The sequence below is a fragment of the Melopsittacus undulatus genome, chromosome 1, assembly GCF_012275295.1.
Source record: "Melopsittacus undulatus isolate bMelUnd1 chromosome 1, bMelUnd1.mat.Z, whole genome shotgun sequence".
NCBI classification, from domain to species: domain Eukaryota; kingdom Metazoa; phylum Chordata; class Aves; order Psittaciformes; family Psittaculidae; genus Melopsittacus; species Melopsittacus undulatus.
In genome coordinates this window covers 71,810,516-71,830,095 of record NC_047527.1, presented here as the reverse complement: position 1 = coordinate 71,830,095, position 19,580 = coordinate 71,810,516, and the positions used below count along the sequence as shown (strand labels likewise).

Sequence of the window (19,580 nt, the reverse complement as noted above, 5' to 3'; positions counted from 1 at the left end):
ATGAACTTACATTGTTCAGACCAGACATATTTGACATGATGTTATATTTTGTGGGCCAGGTTACAGATGTGATAATTCATCTGTATTGATATTCAAGGTGGTTTCTTTGGAACTACTACAGAAAAAAATATTTGAAGATATTAGTGTTTTAAAATCCTTGCAGGCATGAACATTGAACCAACAGTTATTAGTGGACAACAGTCATTTTGGCTATGGAGCTGAGTATTAAGAAATGCTTGGGATTAATTCTTTGTGCATTTCTTTGTTTTTTTTTTGTTTGTTTGTTTTATTTTGATTTTTCTTTCTTTCTATATCCAGATGTAGATATACTGTATTTGAAGTGTATTCAGATTAAATAATGTGTTAATTACTTATGCAAACAAGATGACCCTTTTAGGTCTATGCTTATAAGGCTAAGTTGTTCATTTTAACAAATGCAATTTCTGAAGGAATCTTGAGCCAAAGATCTTTTATGCCAGATTGCTCAGATCAAACATAACCACCAGGAGATGAAACTCTGCTTCAGGAAAATGTTTACTGACAACTTCTTAAATAAAAATACTGCTAGACTGGGGTAATATTCACTGAATGAATCCACAGGACGGTTGCTCCAAACGGCTTTAGGATGTCTTGCTGGTGGACCTACTGATTCTACTGCTGTAGACCAGCTGAGAAATGGCATACTGAAGCTGATGCATGACTCTGATGTGTTATTTAGATCTTTATAATTAATTTTATGCAAATATGCAGAAACAATAGTCAGAAGAGCCAGGTATTAGCCAAATCTGTTGAAAAATTGAAAGCAAATACTAGAAAAGTGGTTTCTCTCCCTCAAACGCTGATTATCAGAGAGTTTGGGTATTTTTCTGTTTGACATCAAGTCAGTATATGCTGTGAGTTTTCAGTATTTCTGAAGCTATTATGATTTCATTTATTTTGAAAAGCAGTTTCTAGCACTTCTAAGGTCTTAAGAAAGCTGATGACTTGCTATCATGAAGAAAACCTGTTTGTTTTAAAAGAAAGTATGTTTTGATTTTTAAATAGTTCAGACAAATGTAAAAACTGTTAATGCTGAAATCCTCATATGGTCCACTGAATATTGCAACCTTTCATAATCACTTGTTAGAAATTTTCTGTGGTACCCTTGTCATGGAAATAATGTTTTCTTATTAATCTTTCTACAGAGCATCTAAAATCTGCGAGATTCTTCAGGAACATTTAAGCCCTCCTAGTGTCCTACTCTTACAGAAATTACAGTTTACCATTTTGAATGTTCTTAAAATCTTTTCAGGTTGGTTACCAAAGCAGTAACAGTATGGGTTACCGTACGTGTTTGTACGGTAATGGTGAGGCTTTAGTATGAGCAACCTTTTGTAAAAGTAAGTTGAGTGATGCCAATCAAGGCAAGCATGCTCATGCCTGAAAATTAAACCAACAAAGTTTGCTACTCACTGGAGAGTTAATAACAACCTGATGTCTCCACAGGGAAATAGGATCAGGACAGTCTGCCTGAGAAAGAGTTTAAATGTGGTTAATATGTGCAGCTTCTCAGAGTTATGCTTCTTGCTCACAAAACAAAAATGAAGTTTTCTTCTTTGGTTCTGTAGCAAGTATTGTTGTTCTTATTGATCAGAAAAATGTAATGGAGAAGAGTAATGGAGATTGAATCAAACTAGCCCTTCTTGCTCCCTAAAATGATAAATCTATCCAGAAATATGTCTCAGTGCCTTAACACATGGCTTTCTTTGCTTTTAAATTATTTTTGTCCCTTATTATTTGGTTAACTTTTCATATGATTACAGTAATTTATTATTTTTTTTGTAGAATAATAAGCCTGGACATTTTCTCTTACAGAAGAACCAGCTGTCACTAGCAACCTTTTCTGTGTTGTTACAAAATGTAAAGATGGGTTAATGGGTCACTTACTCCTCTCTGTCATGGAAGGAATCACTCTGGTTCAAGATCATTATCAGGTTTGAGTAGATTCTAGACGAAAAAGCATTCTTTACAACATGCATTAAACATTGGAAACTGATAAATTTTTTTTTGTATTTTATTTTTTTCTGCTGTTTAACTGATGAGTTCTGACAATAGCTATACGAAGATGAGGTTTGTATGTGTATAGCTCTAATGCTTTTGCTAGTGACACCCAGAAGGAATTCCTCAATGTAAATATTAGTGAGCTTTGAAAGCTGTAAATATAACTAGAATTACTGGAATTCCTGTAACTTGAATAGTGAAATTGCCATTAAAAACCAAGCAGCAGCCTGTTACTTTAAATGTTGTGATCCTGCTAATTTCATAAATCAGATGACATTTATACTTTGAAAACTTCACAAGAACAGCTGTGAAATCAAGTTAGATACAAATAAACTTCTTGATCAGAGTTATTCAAGCTAAAATAGCAATTGTGGTCACCAGTTGGGGTTAGTCTGTTTGTCTTTAACAGCGTGTGAAGTTACCAGCAGGAGAGAGTAACATTTGGCATTTTGAGACTCATCCAGAGTTGGAGGCATGCCTGTGGATAGAGCATATATGCATGCACACAGAGACAAAATACTAAAATTATACTTTCATTATAGAATTTACCTCTTCTTTAGGAAATAGCTCTTCAATTTTGTCTACCTGGACATTTTGCCAATGTGAATAGCAATGTTTTGATGTAAACAGATGTCAAAGGCATCACATATCTCAAAGTAAACTTTTGCTGAACAAATGTATTTCTGAAGTCACCACAGTTCTATGATCTGCTTCTGCAAATATTAAAAAAATCTTGCAAAATCAAAAATGTAAATGTGCAAGAGGAAAGGTAAAGGTGAATACTACACAAAACATAACGCAAGAAAGACTTTGGTATGGGTGTCCAGATATTTTTGTTTGCTGAATGGAAGCTGATGTTGTTTAGAACTTTTGTTTTCTTTTTTTTTTTAAAAAAAAAAAAGATAAGATGGTCAGCCTGAACCAAACAAATAAACAAAAAGCAAAGCTTATTTAATGTTGAAATTAAATTTTAAATTAAAATGTGGGCATTTATGTTAAGGCATGAATCTCCTTGACAGGCTAAGTCATGTTCACAAATATTTTTGGTTGCTTCCAAAACTTAAATCTTTGAATATTCCTTCATTCTTGAAAATCTCTTGCCCACTTTCAATTACAAATACAGTGAGTAAAAGAGTATTACCTTGCCCATATTCTCATTTGAAAATATGCATCATCTAGTCACCAAGACCTGCTACTTCAAACAATAATACCATCTCAGGGATTTGCTAACCCTATGATCACTGTGTTTTGCAGGATATTGAAAGAATGTGGCCTGCTTTTAGCAAGGGGGATTGTGAGAGTATGGCATATATGAACCAAAAACTTTCCACTATTTTGGAGAGCTTCCTGAGAACCATGTGGAATACCAGCAATGGCAACTGTGAATGTCAACTAACTTTGGGGAATGTACAGAGACAACTGCAAATGTAAAACCTTTTATATTTTGGTACCCTAAACATTTCTTGTTAGAGGTGTTATGTTGTGCATACATCTGTGTCCTAAATTATGCAGTTACAGGAGAAATGCTGTTTATTAAAGTCTTCTTAAGCTTTGTTCATTTAACTAAAAATGAAATGAATGCATTGCACAAATTATTTAAGTAACTGAGCAAAATTCTGGATATTTCTAAAAGCCCGTATACTTTTTGTTTGCTGCTCCACAAGTAGAATGCTTTGGATCACAAATAAGAAAAATTTGAGTCTTCCATGACCTCAGTTGAATCAAAATTTTGATATCTTAATTTTTTACTTAAAGGTGGTTTTCTATGGTCTTGACCTCTCAGCAGCTGTATATCTCTTGCAAAACATTAAACATTCAGATCAGTTCAGTCAGAAACACCAAGCCATCACAGGGAGAAATCTATATTCGCAATCTCACTTAGGCATGAAAGATGATGATCCCTACACCATATAAATACAGCCTGAGAAGGTCTGTAAGGTTGCATGCACAGTGTGTGCACATAGAGCCTAATGTGACCCTTTTGCCTCATTTAGTGACTGTTTCATTATTCACATTATTATATAGAGTAATGTCAATAATTTCTGATAAACTATGAAACTAAGGCTATCATTTCAGGGTGGCTGAAAATTTGGAGCTACATTTGTCAGAAAATCCTGCAGCAGCGTTTCTCAGCAATTTTAATCTTTTGAATGGTAGGTTCAAGTTTTCTTCTCTTTTTTTACAAGTCACTACTGTGTAATTTTGTACGAGAAGTCTGTTCCTCAGACTTTCAAGGGATGCAGCTTCTGAAGACTACTGACTTAATGCAATGTATTTTCATGGTATGTGTGTGCCCATACATACATATGCTGGTGTTGACACAGGACAGCATAGGTTACTCTGTCAGATCTTGTCCAATAAGATGCACAGATTTGTTAGAAAGAAGAGGGAACTTAGTGGAAGAAGAAAATCTTAAAGGACTAAAGGCTACTTAATTAATTTCAGATGTTCTCAAAATGCAGCGATGCGAGATAACCCATGCTCCTACAGGATAATGCAAATGGATACATAAGCCCTTCAGTCTTCCAGGAGAGTGACCTTTACTTTTGAAGTGAAAGTGAATTACATGATATGAAGTTTTTGTGTCCTTTATCACCTCTTAAAATAAATCTAATGAAAAGGATACAGTCTGTAGGCAATTAAATTAAGCAGATTGGTACTGTTGGCACTATTTTTCTTCTCTTCAGGTATGAAAGTCAAAGACTGTGTGCAGAATCTTACTCAGCTGAGGCTGGATATTGGTTCTTCTGTGAATATTTCTGAGGAAACTATCAGTGCCATCTTGGAAACCAGTATCTCTCATTCAAAGGTAAAATATCAGAAAAAGGTATTATGCTAACAGGTCAACCTATATATGGCCTGATGTGTCAACTGAAACAAAACAAACCACTTTGTTTGTGTGGAATCTTACAGCTTTTCACTTATATGCAGGACATTTTGTAAGATTTATGCCTTCAAAATAGTAATTTGAAGCATTAAGAGATCAATTAATAGCAGCACATCTTTTGGTCTAAACAGTACTGATTCACTACTTTCAGCAGTGTTCTACCCTGTGTGCTGACATGGAATTTGAGCTTTGCTATCTTGGTACTGTAGAAAAAGTGAAGTTTTTTTTTAGAAAACCTTTTGTATCTTCCCAGTTTTGATCTTTGCAGTATGGAGTTCTCTGATTTTATATTTTTTAAAATTCCTTCATGTGCTTCTTGGTGTTCTCACATTATCTTACCAGTATCTTGCCTTAACTCCACTTTATCTGATCTCCCTTGACTATTGTCTAAAGGGTGGATTGTGTAAGTTTTCTGAGTAAAGGACTGGGTGTGTTATGACTACTTCTGTTTCCTGTGGTCCCAGTAATTAGTAAAAATAATGAAAGATGCTAACTTATGTGTTCTCTATCCTGTTAATATTTGTGTGACTGAAAAGAGTTGGGGCACATTTGATATAAACTGATCAGGACAACCAAGCAGCCACTGGGTGTCACTGATGCTCCACTTAGAATCGTAGAATCATAGAATATTTAGGGTTGGAAAGGACCTTAAAATCATCTAGTTACAACCACCCTGCCATGGGCAGGGACACCTCACACTAAACCATGTCACCCAAGGCTCTGTCCAACCTGGACTTGAGCACTGCCAGGGATGGAGCATTCACAACTTCCTTGGGCAACCCATTCCAGTGCCTCACCACCCTTGCAGTAAAGTATTTCTTCCTAATAACCAATCTAAACTTCCCCTCTTTAAGTTGCAGAAACAGTTGTAAGACACTCATGAAAAGTATGGCTATTAAAAAGGCAGTTCAGACCATCATAACTACTTCTAGGTGATTTATTCTGTTGCATCTCTGGCAGCGTGACTGCCTTTGTTGTTAGCTTGTTTGGATACCAGTAAATGGTAATGAGAGAAGTCATCTGGAAGTGATTCAGTTAAATGGGATTTGGTGCACCTTCGATTTTCTCGAATTATAATGCTGATTAACTGTATTTTCAAGTGACTTTCTATTCTTATTTTTTGCCAGAGCCCTATGTAGAGTTTAGATAGATATACACATCTCAAGTTTGCTTATCTATACAGAAGTGTATTTTTTGTTTACTTAAGTGCTTAAATCCTCCCTCAGTCCAACTGGAAAATTAAAGCTTATGCCTCTTACTGATTATGCAAGATGTACAAGTACTCTTTAAAGCTGGAGTTTAGGCATACCTATTACATTTATTGTATGTATAGCCACCGTCTGATAACCCTAACGATAGCTGCAGGCCCACTGCAGCCCTATATTTCTGTGATTCCATGCTACTACTGTGCTTGCCTCTGGAATGGTACATCTGTGAGTTGATTGTGCTTACTTCACTTATCCTTAATTTCTACCACAATATCATGCTTTTGCCATGCCCATTGCCATGTGAGTAAATGTTTTTAAACTTTAAACTATAAGCATTCATTTACTGAACATAGGAGTTTGGGTTAGCTCTGGTATTTGCAAATCTGCCAGGCAGGTTCAGAGGAATTTAATTTAGTGGATAATATACTGAATGGGTTAAAACCCTACTGGAATTATGATATTCATGGGGGACATGGGGGAATAAATATAAAATTTTATCCTAGTGTCAAATTTCTTCCACAAAAAGTAGTCCAAATCAGTATTCCTTTATGCTGATAACAGAATTGTATTTATATTCATACTGTGCTTCTTGCACAGGCACAAAAAAGTGAATATTTAAATATATAAGAAATTCTTTGGAATCACAAAGGCCTGGGAACTAAATCTAAATGTCAAATTAATAAGCTGGAAATTAAAATGCTCATAGGAATTAAAAAGTTAAATTGGATATCTTGACCAACTTTGGCTCCTAATTTAATTTTCTTGGGGATCCTCTTCCTCACTGGGTACTGTCACTAGTTACAGATGCATGTACTGCTCTAGAGGCAGTACAGATAGATCCTTTCCTAAGGAGTATGGTGGAGCCCTGAGTACAGTACTTTGGCTCTTCTGAACTTCTATTTTTTCTGGATTTGCTGCCATTTGCCTTTCAGACATTTCAGGAGAAGGGGTAGCTAAGAACTCCCGAGATATCTGGACTTCAAGCATTTGTCTTTTGATGGACATTTTCATAGGAAGAAACAAACTAGCGTTACCCTAGGAGGTTTTATTGTGGTCTCACCCTAGGTCTGCTTAGGCATTTGTCCCTTTATCCACTGGTAAATAACACTTCAAATGAGCATTGAACTAAGAAGTGTGAGCTAGCTCAGACTGAGCATTGTACCATATAGGAATCCCAAGTCTTACATCTGTGTGTCATTTGAAAGAAGGAAGGTCCATATATTTTTTATTTTAGTGACTTGTACATCTGGATTTTTATCCATAAATGTTTCTGCAACAAACCCCTATATGTATCTGCTAGAATGGATATGTTCAGCATTGCACATGTGCCTGCTTATGGTATGAATGCTCATAGAATAAACAATCAACCTGTTCACAAATGAAAGTAAATCTTTGTAAGATATATGCTTAATTTCTTTATATGTATCTAGAATACAAAGTAAGAACATACCAGTCTGATATAGAGCTGTATAGTTAATTCAGGTCTGTGGATGACTGTAAATTATCATGTTACTGTGACACAAATTATTGGCTATAGAAGAAGGCGATGCATTTCAGGGAGAAACATTTTTAATACATATATATTATGATAGGTTTCTTACAGTGCCTTAGTGGTAGCTTTAACTGGAAAATGCGATGAAGAAGTACTTAGCCTGCTGCTAAAGCTACCTGAAAACAGTAAAACTTCCCTGGTAGTGGAAGAATTATGTTCTTTACCAGCACTGGACTTGTATACCATGTTTGTACTGATTATACAGAATTTGAACGTACGTCATATTTTTTACAAGGTAAGATTGGGAAAACCAGCATGCAGTTCCTATAATTTTCTTTTGAAGGTGGTTTAAAACATGCAGCTAGATAAATTAAATGGTTCTATTATCTCTTCAGATGTTCTTTCTCTGTGAAACAAACACTGAATGTACGGCATTTTTTTTCTGTCTTCATTTAACTCCACAAAATAAACACAACAGTTGAAGAATGGGATTGGTAGATGATACTGTATTCCATTTCTTTCTTCCTCAGGAAAATTATCACTAGGGAATTAATTATGAAAGCTTTAGAGAAAACACAAGAGATAGAAGACAGAGTTTTATTAATCTTTAGCAGAGTTTGCAATTCCTGCAGTTAATAACTTCTTAATGTGAAAGTGTGAAAGACTGATGTGACATCATTGGATATAAATAAGCATAGGCATTTCCATTACAAGAATTACAAAATTGTTTTTTGGAGAAAAAATCATAGCATTCCGAAATGCACTTTATTTGCTGTAGAAATCATGTTGGAAATTCAGGTAGCTCCTTCAGGAAGGAGTTTTCCAACTCTCAAGATAAACCTCTCCATATGCACAAGCCTCCTGTATTTTATATGACCCAAGTCAAAAGACTTTGACAAAAATAATAGAGTGCCAAAACTATAATGAAGGGGATGTAGAAGTCTGTAGCAAAATGGTATTATCTGTGCAACTGCTGATAAACTGGGAGCTAGTGTGGGTTTTCAGTGAGATAATATTTTTGCTTGTAAGAACAAAATTATCAGATGAGATTTCTGACAGTTAGCAGACATTTATTTCAGTTCTTCTGGGGTAATGGATTGACAGAACATAAAATGTTGTAAGTACAAATAGTTGAAAACCAGTTATAACATTGTGAGGAAGAATATTTTGTTCATCCATATTCCGGTTGCTGCATGTGCAGGTAAACAGGTTGACCACACACTTTAAAAAACAAGACAGTTTCCCAGAATATGTTAAGATACCAGAGGAAGAAGAAAAGATTTCTGCTTTCTGAATTATCTACCAGCCTAGAGGAGGAATGTGTGTGTGGGGGGGTGAGGTCGGAGGGGGAAGGGCAGGTAGGAGGTGGAGAGTGAGAAAAGACCCAATGTTTATTCTTATGTTTTTTTTCTACTGAAGTCTCACTGTAGCACAATGAATTCCTAGCAAAGAATAAAAAAAACATTGACATTTTGGGCAGGAGAGCTCTTTTCAGCTCAGTAGGTACAAACATGTTATCTGGATTTTAATTCCTGATTTGTCATAGGTCAGTTCTAACATTACAAAAAATTTGTCTTTAGCTGAATTTGAGAGTAACTGGGGAGTTATGCTAAAAGGAGTTTTGTTGAACATGGTTTGCAAGAACATTTTAAAATCAATTTTGTAAAAGACTGGATAATTTTGAGTGTTTCTAAAGGAAAGTTATTGTAATTTTTTCCCCTTCTTTTCGAAGATTAAGATACCATCTGAAGTAGGCAATGTGCTAAACATGCTACTGGATGTGGTTTCTAGTATCAGCTCTCTTCTCAATAAAGCTCATTATGTCATGGAAAACCTTCCAGTGTTCCTCCAAAGAATTCAAAATATTGGTGTGCTCGACATCTCTTCATTACAGCAGGTATGTGTATGGTTTCTATATACAAACTTAGTTCCTATTATGATGTACTTTGTTAGGGATGTGTGCTCAGTAACAAGACTAGTAGAAATTGTGTCCTAGAAAGTCAGGAACTTGGAGAGAAGAGAGCAGTCCACAGATCCTATGAAGATTCATCTGGTAATTTAGAGACTATTGATTATTGAGGTGTTTTTTCTGTCATCTCTTAAGTTTTATTTATTTTTTTAAGCTTAGGAGATCATAGCCTAAATTAATAGGCTATTAGGTTACTGATTAATAATAATAGCATGTATTATCTGTGATTTGGAGATAGCCATGCCTTTTCTGCTAATGCTGTAGTTTTTTGTTTGTTTCTTTGTTTTAATAAAGGGTTAGGGTTTTAATAAACAGATTGTTATTCTGTTTATCAGAAATAGCTTTGCTTTTTTAAGGCCTAAGATTTCAAGGTAGGATGTGCAGTTGTATCTGCCATGGGTTTCTGTTTGTGTCACTTCAGGTTTTTGTGTGATAGTTCTGCTTGGCACTTGAATGTGGCATGAGGTGAGAGTGAGCATATTTCATTTGTTGCTGCCTTTAATTACAGTTGCTGTATGAACATCTATGCAGCTAGCATAGTGGTGGATCTAACATTAAATAAGTTCAATCCTTTAAGAAGACCTGCTGAACCTGATAGCATACCTTACCTTCTGGATTTGCTATTCTTTGTGGAAAGTGTAGGACCTTATCTGGTTCTAAAATTGCAAATCTGTAAGAGATTCCTCAGAATCAATTCTATGATTCTATGTTAGATGATACAGACAGGTTTATGACTGCAGTACAGAGTAAACACTGCCTTAAATAATATTTTCTTTAGTGATATAAATCTTTTTCAAGATCTTCTGATCTGCCAGAGGCATGTTGTTAAATGCTCTTCTGTACATATTAGTTTGGGTTTGGAGCCTCCCTTTTGGGGTAGCTCTTTGGATTAAGTAATAAAAGGAGTTTTTCATCAGATACTTACTGCTTTTCTGCTTTTCTGAAACTAGTTCTGTATGTGTCAGACATTTTTCCTGGACAAATTAAGTATTTTTTTTTTGGAGTGAAATCTCAAAGTTGCTTATTTGACTGCAGAATCTCTTAAAAGGTCCTGCTGTCCTGTTCAAAAAGAGTTTGCAAAGGAACAAATCGAACAGTAGAGGGCCTTCTGGTTACGATTATAGTGCTTGCTCCATGGCAATCCATATTCTATAGCTATAGCAACTATTTAACCTTGGAATTTTTGTTCCTTTTTATCTTTTACCCTTATAAGTATCCTTATAAAGTATCCTTTCCTTTTCAGGTTTAACTGGATGTTTTTATTACTTTCTAATAATACCATTGATTATTAATTATTTTTTTTGCTTCTTTTTCTGTAGTGGCCAAACTTGTGCTACGAGTAAGTGTGCTACTAAAGTGAAAATATTGCTTATACACTTCCCTTCTTAAATATTTTTTTTCTATTTCCAAAGAAATCTATCCCTCTGGATTTTTATTTTCATGATATCTTGAAGCAAAGTAGTTCAGAGACCTAGAAAGACTATCAAATAATGTATGCAAAGATTCTTTAAGGTAAAAATATGTGGATATTCAGCATAGGGAAAGACAGATTGTCTCCTTCATTAACTTTTAACTGAAAAAGTTATTTTGAAGTTGATTAAAAAAACACCAAAACCTCTATGATAAAAGAGGTAATAATTTTCAATTATGTACATGGGTTTTTATCTTAAAGACAAAGCTAAAATACCTTTAAAATATCTGTAAAATGTGAAGTTGAATTGCCATGTTACATATTGTGCAATAAAAGATTATGTAAAAAACCTCAATATCTACCAGTCAGTGGTAATTGGAATACAGAACTGCATTCAACTGTTAACAACCCTGAGTGAATGGATAACTCCCTGAGGAAAAGCACTGCTGATTTCAATCATGATTTTTGTTTGCTTGTTTGCTATTTGAAATTATTCCCTTATATTTCCATAGCTAATTTTTGATATGTCAGTCATGAACGGACATGCTGGATGGGACTTGCTGATTTGCTGAATGCTGTCAGTTGTGAAATGTGGCCTCATTCTGTAATCCCTCCACTAATTTGAACAAGTTTTCTGTTGAAGGTGTCATTACTGAAAAGGTGTTTTAAATGTATAAAATTCTGACTTCAGTTTATCCATTACTAGTATGTTTACTCTTGTATCAAAAATGTTCTGTAGCTTTTATAACTTCGACTTGCCTGTGTGTTTGTGTAAGGCCAGTCATAGACCTTCTCTGTTCTGATAAGTTAAATAGATTTATTTTTATATTTATTTTGTTTGGTTTAGTTTTATTTCCTTTTGTAACAGGCTCTCAGTTGTCTCAAACATCCTAGTGTCATCTTCATCCACTGTGTTAAGATTATGTAGAATGCTGGGGCAAGAAATGTGTACAATCTTTGAAGGGAATTATGGCTGATGACTGGTAGTTCTGCTCATTCATGTCTATATCTCATAAAATGACTTTCTTAATCTTGTATTCACCTTTTTTGTAATCTGCATATGTTTTTGTCTCTTAATTAATCAAGGATCAACAATATACCCAGGTAAGCTCCATTTTATAATGGCATCTCATGATTTGAGTTGATAAATAATGTTTTGCAGTCTCTGTTTTTACACTTGATTTACTTTAAATTAGGTAATTGGTTTCTTGTCATGTTGTGTTCTGATCATCTTTTCTCCTGAAATGCCTTCTGCTATTAAATTATGGGCAAATTTCAGTTATTTGCTTCTTTCAGGGCTAAAAAACATCACAATAATTGATCACTAAGTTCAGTCTCACAGGACTAACACTGTCAACTTCTCTATGACCAAGTATTTTCTTTCCTTTTAAGGGCATCCCTGCAATATCTTCTTAATGCCATTTTTCACCCAAAACATAGATATTGGATTAATTCTGATTAATATTTTCAAGGACAAGAACGCTAGTTAGTTATTAGAGTTCACCTAGTTTAGAGATAGTATATGTCTTTTTTAGGAAAAAGCACTCGCCTTAATGCATAAATATACTGTTTTAGTCTGGAATGATTCTATGATGCGTTAAACTCTACTCCTCACGTACTTTCTTTCTTTAATTGCTCTCTACTTTAAAATTTATTGTATATCTTGCCTTATGAAACATCACAACAAGATATCCATTATTTCCTGGAGCATTATGAGTACGGTTGGATTTTCTACTTTTCATTTAATTATTGCCATCTAAATTTGATGGACATGAAAAACAATTCAACCACATCAGCAATTTTGTCATTTCTTAACCTGATTCTACAATAAAGACCTTGTTTTGTTTATGGCTCTACTCAGAAGTAGGAATATCTATTTCTCTGTATTTCTTACTTTTATCCCTTTAGTTTCACCAGATTTTGAATTATCTTTAACCACCTTGTAGCTTTGCAGGAAAATTGCCTTTTTCTTCTCTCTCTCTTAATGTAATGATTCTGAATTTATTTTAGTTTTATGTTCGAGCTGTAGCCTGGCTTGATTTTTTAGGTTTCTTTTTTTGAATAGTTGATATTTCTACTCCACATGAATTTGGTTTTACTAATAATGCTTTTTTTTAAAGCACACAGCTGTCCAATTAGATCAGAAGCCTCTATACTATGAGGGTTTTTTCTCCATTTGAGAATCCAGTTCCAGATAGCTTTTTTAATCGTCAGTGGCAGCCTTCCTCTGCCATGAATCTGTTGGAGCAACTGACTTGACGAATTGTTTTCTTTGTAGGAAGCTGCTTGTTTGGAGTCATCAGCTTTGATTACAAACCTACTTCATTTAGTTTAAACTAGAACAACAGGATCAAAGACGATGTTTTTGTGGACATCCATCCAAGATAGTTCTCCCACTTTATCAAAGCCAAATTTTAGGTAACATCTTACTGAGTCAGTGGATATTTAGTCGAAAGACAGTAAGTAGATTCAGTCTGTTGCTGGCAGCTTACTGCATAAATATTCAATATTTAAATTTCAAGTTATTTTTGATTGGGATTGGAATTGGAATTAATTGGCAAGTTTGTACTCTTTGACTGAAATAAGCCTCATTTATTCTTCTAGTGCAAATAGTGACTAATAAGGATTCAAGCCCACTTTTATTCAGCATTGGGCATAAATAAACTTTATTCCCCCTGTGAAGTCCGTGCCAACAGATTCATTCAAGAGCTGTAAATAATGGTATTACAAAATCTGGATATTATTTATTTACTATGCTGTATGTTGAAACTATGCAAAACCTCAGATTTTTGTAGCCAACACTGAGTTGTAAATAACACTTCCTAATATTCCTTCATGATTACTAAAGAAGCACCTGGCACTTCAGTAAATGCATTGATCAGGATAAACTGTTTCTAACAGCACAATCTCTAAACTGACTGTGATTTATTCTTTATATAAAGTGCTGCACTATTTTGAAAATTGACTCTTCTATTAAAAAAAACAAAACAAAACAAACAAAACAACAAACAAAATGAAACAAAACAAATCAGTGATAAAATGATAATTTATTCCAGTGTGAAAATTATTTGGTTGACATATCACAGTCTTTTTACTATTTGCCAGTTGTGCAGTCTTCAAATGATATCTGATAGTCTAATCATGCTTTTCTTGACAGGCATCTGCAACAGTAATGAGGAACATGTGGTCCAATGCAACCTTCAGTTATACTCTAGCAGCATCTTGTCTTGCAATTGTATCCTCTCTTAGAACTGCATCTGTACAGCCTTCCATGATACTGGTTACAACTGAGGATGTTGTTTGAAAAATGAAGCTGCACAAAGGAGGCTGTTTTTTTGGTTTGGTTTGGTTTTTTGTTTGTTTTAATGTGGTGAATGATGGTGCTCATTAGATGTACTCTAGTCATGAGCAAATGGCAATAATAAATGCTGGTATGAGTCAAGATGTGCAAAAACTGGAAACATATCTAACAAGTTAGAAAATATAGTTGAAAAATAGGTTTTTAGGGCATGGGCTCTTGTTTTTGTTTTTTTTTTTATTTGCAACTCTTTTCACTGCAAACATTCATATGCAATACAGTTTTGGTTGTTTCTGCTGTCTTTGACACAAGTCTAATCTACCAGAAAAGTAGACTTCGTGAAAAGTGACATGATAGTCAAGGAAACTGTAGAGCAGTTGCCTTGATAATTTCATTCTTTTTCTGCCTGATACACAGTATTTTTCAAAGTTTAATGTAGTACATTATGCTACTGCCTTTCATCAAGTATTCTGGCAATTAAAACTGCATTACCCTCTTCTCATCCCCCCCCCATGATAAAGGTGATCAGAAAAACAGAAAAGAACACAGCAGGCCCTCATTCTTGTAGGCAGTTACAGCAATCTAATTTTGTCAATCTCCTTGGATACCAATACTGAGAGAACACCAGGGCTTCTCCCTGAAGCTACTAAAAGCAACTTTAATTCATTTGTATTTCTGTTTGTGTTTTTTCTAGTTCTTGCAAGGTGGGCAGTTCAGAAGTTCAGCTGTTGGGTCCCTAGAGTCTGTAATCAAGGCAGTGTGTAAAGAAGAATCTTCATTTTTCAGCAATGCAAACCTGTTCATTGACATGCCCAGAATCAAGAGACTATTGGAGGATGATATGGCAAAATATGGCATTCCTGATAACTCAAGTAAGAAAAACTATCAGAAATTGTATGTATGCATTCAGAGTTTAGAGAAGTTTTTCCCTTCTAAATGGAAATGCTTATATCTCAGCTGACTCTGTAATTCTGAGCACAAGGGTTAATCAATAGAAGTTTTATGGCTGTGAGATAATTGTGGATGAGACATAAGTGATTCTGTTTGTTTTCTATCTTTACAAATAATAAATAAGTATATTCCTGTCTTAGAGACATATTTATTAGGCATTTTAGAGTACTTGGTATTAAAAAGGTATCTCTCAGATACAAGATTGAGAATTTACTGCTGCATGCCTTTCTTCTGTGAGCACAAAACTGTGGTATGATTGTGCAGTAAAATATGCAAGCCCTCTGGACAAAATGTTTTTAATAGTTGATACTCCTATTCTCTTTGTCAAGTGCCTAGAAAATCTCCTGGCTCTTTCATAATTTCACCTTTGCTCCCTTTCCTCAGTACATTTGACTTGCCCTGATTAATTTTAGTAATGTTAACAACCTTGTTAGTGCCTCAGTGGCCCTGTGAGAGAATACAGTGATAGAGTGTCACTAGGGAAGGATCTGTGACTGCGGATCACGACTCTCTCATCTATCAGTTTCTACAGCCAGAAAATGATTCTGGTTTGATTGGTACCCTGGGGAGGGAGCCAGAGCTCTGCCCTAGCCTTCTTCACTTATGTGTGGGGGACAGCAGTAATCAGGCAGCTCTGCTTTTCTTTTCTATTTGAAGAATGGAGTTAGCAGGATGACTGATTAGGGAGATTGTTTGTGACTTAGCCTCTTTCAAAGCTGTTTAGGTTAGAAGCGCTATCTGTTTCTTGATTATTTCTTTATTTATTTATTTGAATATTGCCACAATTGGAGTATTGTAAGCCATTTTACCTCAGGACCTTGAAATACCTTTACAGCGTGTTAGTTCCAGTGAATGAATCCTGTTTCTTTTATTTTAAAAAATTGGTAAATGAGACATTGTAAAATCAAAGTAGAAACAATTCTAGGTGGCCACAGAAACTTAGTCTGTCTTCCTTCACAGTGATTAACTTGCACTTATTTTGTGTACTAGACATTTGTCAATGACTTTCTGAAAATCAGACTCAAATTAGCCAGACTTCTGTGTCTTTAGCGTATTGATATTTCTGACTGACCAGCTTGAAGCCTCTTAATTTGTTCATTTAGCAATGATTGTGTTTAGTAATGATTGTTTCCTTGAGGAAAGTAAAAAATTGAACAAAGAAACACTTGTTTCTTTAACTTTTGGCAGGAGTTTACATGGTTTTGTCCTAGTTTTCGATTATGTACAATAATTTGTCTTCCTTGAGGAGTTAATGACATTACTTAATATTTCTTCACAGCACTGGAAATGTGATATTTCTAAATCCACTCATAATAAATAATAAAAAACTCTACCCCAAAACACATAAGTTGGACATAAAAATCTAAATGTTTCTGATAGTAAACTCAATGTCTTTACATGAGTGCAAGTGCAGTTGGATATCTTGTGTCATGTAGTGGGATATTCTTTGCATCCCAGTTATGAAGGACATACATTCTAAAGCATTATAAACCCCATCTAATGTAGGAACATGTGTTTTTCATTAAGGAATGGAAAAATGAACTGATTAGATTTTTCAAATCAAGAAGTTGTGCCATGCTATTTTTCTTTTGTGCTTTTAGTAGGTTCTCGCAAAATCATACAAATAAAAAAAATTGTATTTGTGAAGGAATTCCTGTATACTTACTTTCTTAAGTAAGAATAGAAAACTACAGACATCCAAGGGTGGGGAGTAAGTCTGAATGTTTCAAAGTCATTCTTCCCTCAGCATTCATTTTCTGGGCAGATGTTTTGTGCGTCCTTTCACTCTAAAATTCACTAACATAACTTTTAGGATAGATGGGGTTCATAGGCTGGTTTTCACAAATGTGAGAACCTCTTCAGATTGCAATTCTTTTTTGCTTGTCTCATTGTTGTGATTTAAGCCTAGCCAGCAACCCAGAACCATGCAGCTGTTCGCTCACTCCCCTCCCCTTCCTCCCCCTGCTCCTGGAGGGATGGGGAGGAGAATCGAAAGAATGTAACTCCCATGGGCTGAGGTAACAACAGTCCAGTAACTAAGGTATAACACAAACCACTGCTGCTACCACTGATAATAATAATGATAAGGGAAATAACAAGGGGAGAGAATGCAACCGCTCACCCCCTGCCAAACGATACCCAGCCTGACCAAGCAGTGATCTAATCCTTTCAGGTAACTGCCCCCAGTTTATATACTGGGCATGATATGCTGTGGTATGGAATACCTCTTTGTCTAGTCTGCGACAGGCGTCCTGTCTCTGCTTTCTCCCGGCTTCCCCTCCTCCCTGGCAGAGCATGAGACTCACAAAGTTCTTGGTCAGAATAAACATTACTGAGCAACAACTAAAATCATTGGTGTTATCAGCGCTGTTCCCAGGCTGAAAGTCAAAACCACAGCACTGCACCAGCTACTAAGATGGAGAAAAAATGACTGCTACTGCTGAGCCCAGGACACTCATGTTCAGAGTTCTGCATCCTCAACACTATCACAGACTGTGGTTAAATAATTCCTACTCAGGGACCTGTACTGATTGCTTAGTGGCAATTCAATGATATTTGGCATGGTGCTGTAGCAGATGCTAAATTAAGACTCAAGCTTTTCTTTGAAATTAATAATAGTAATAATAATAATCCAACTTTGCTATTGTTTTATGTCTTAAATGTGAGTGAATCTCTGCTTTTGCAGCTCCATTTTGCTTGAAGCTTTATCAAGAGATTTTGCAGTCTTCTAATGGGGCTTTGCTCTGGACTCTCCTAAAACCTTTATTGCATGGGAAGATACTGTACAATTCAAACATCAACATGATTGACCTGGTGATGAAGAAGGTGAGTATCAAAAGAAACACTATTTCTGTTTATTGAGTTTTTGTCTTTGTACTTCATTTTAAATGTCCACTTCTTTAAGGATAGGTAGAAGCAATTGGATAATTGCTTTTCAGAAAACTGGATCAACTCTGACCCCTGAGTTCTCACCTGGCTCTTGCTGTCAGCTTAATATATCTTATCTTTTATCCTACTTGTTATAGTGGTTTCACCTCAGTGTGAAAAGCAGATTTTTTTTCAAAGTCCCTTAAATCTTGAATAGATAGATTAAAATGAGAACATTAGCAGAAGCAGCATGTGAATCATGTTCTAGTGAGGTGTAGGATATATATATTCCAAGTGAGCTTTTGCCCTCAACAAACATTTCTTATGATGTGAACTCTAGTGGGGGAGAATAAAGAGCTGTGGGGAAGGAAGGCTCCAGGAACGAAAGTCTGTTATGAGGGAGTCACTGAGCTGCATTTAAAAACCCCCACCCAACCAACCAAAAAATCTGCAGTACATCCTTTCTCATTATGTTTCTAACACCAGCAATATTAATGAGCTGCTATATGTGTGGATGCTGATGACTTGATATTATTCAACAGTTTTACTGTCTTTTCAGTTTTGATATGGTAGCTGTTCTGTCTTTAGCATGATTATCCACAATGAAAGAATTGTTCATGACTAGCTTTAAGGCTTCTCTAAGAGGAGGGATTGTAAATTGTTTTAAGTATAGTTCTGTGTAAATTTTGCATTTATCTTGCATCTGTATGTTTTTTACTCTGAATATTACCAATTGCAAGAATGGTAATTAGGTTAGTTTAAACTGTAGAAAAAACATTACTGCTTGTAAGTGGTACAACAAAACACTGTAGTTACTTTGAATATGATGGTAACTATTTTCCATGCAAATGGATCATATTGTAGTATTTGGGCTTCTGTTTTAAAAAGTTAGTAAAAAAACCCTAAACACAACTAAGCCAAACCCCACATGCTAGATAGCAGATACTAGGTAACTTTATGGTTTCTGCTGTGAATCGGAAATAAGGTTTCAGTGCTTCCATATTTTGCTGTTAAATAACGTTAATTTGTGCAACAGGCCATCTCCCTAGAGTTGAGTATAATTAATTTTAAATTTTAAGTCAGCTAGAAATGGAGCTGTAGTTGATGTTTGTAGATGGAAATTCTATAAGGAAAGAGATGTGAGAAATGGTAATTATATTCTATGTTACAATTACATTTAAAATAAGGCACTTTAGATATTTCCACATTATTTTGCCAATTAATATGCCAAAACCCTGTTCCTAAAGCATCTGTAAGAAAGATAAATGTCCTGACATACACTGTGTTCTCCTATGGATCTAGTGAAATCTAGGCTCAGTAATACAGTTCAGAATGAAGTTTGCTTGTGTTCTTTCCTTGGTTTTTTTTTTTGTTGTTGTTGTTTGGTTGATGGTTTTATTTTAGTGCTCTGGACAAGTACAAAGATTCTGGTAGGTACCTCTAGCAGAGTTTTTAA

General features: G+C 35.2%; 1 protein-coding gene across 1 annotated transcript in view; it reads left to right on the top strand.

The window, feature by feature from the left end:
- Positions 1-19,580, top strand: part of ABCA13 (ATP binding cassette subfamily A member 13) — a 181,601-nt gene that overhangs the window by 37,549 nt on the left and 124,472 nt on the right. Inside the window, exons 18-26 of the mRNA XM_034060311.1 lie at positions 1,185-1,291; positions 1,855-1,973; positions 3,295-3,467; positions 4,117-4,193; positions 4,728-4,849; positions 7,728-7,922; positions 9,360-9,524; positions 15,000-15,177; positions 17,943-18,082. Of these exons, the coding sequence (XP_033916202.1) occupies positions 1,185-1,291; positions 1,855-1,973; positions 3,295-3,467; positions 4,117-4,193; positions 4,728-4,849; positions 7,728-7,922; positions 9,360-9,524; positions 15,000-15,177; positions 17,943-18,082 (1,276 nt within the window). The remainder of the gene's footprint in view (positions 1-1,184; positions 1,292-1,854; positions 1,974-3,294; positions 3,468-4,116; positions 4,194-4,727; positions 4,850-7,727; positions 7,923-9,359; positions 9,525-14,999; positions 15,178-17,942; positions 18,083-19,580) is intronic.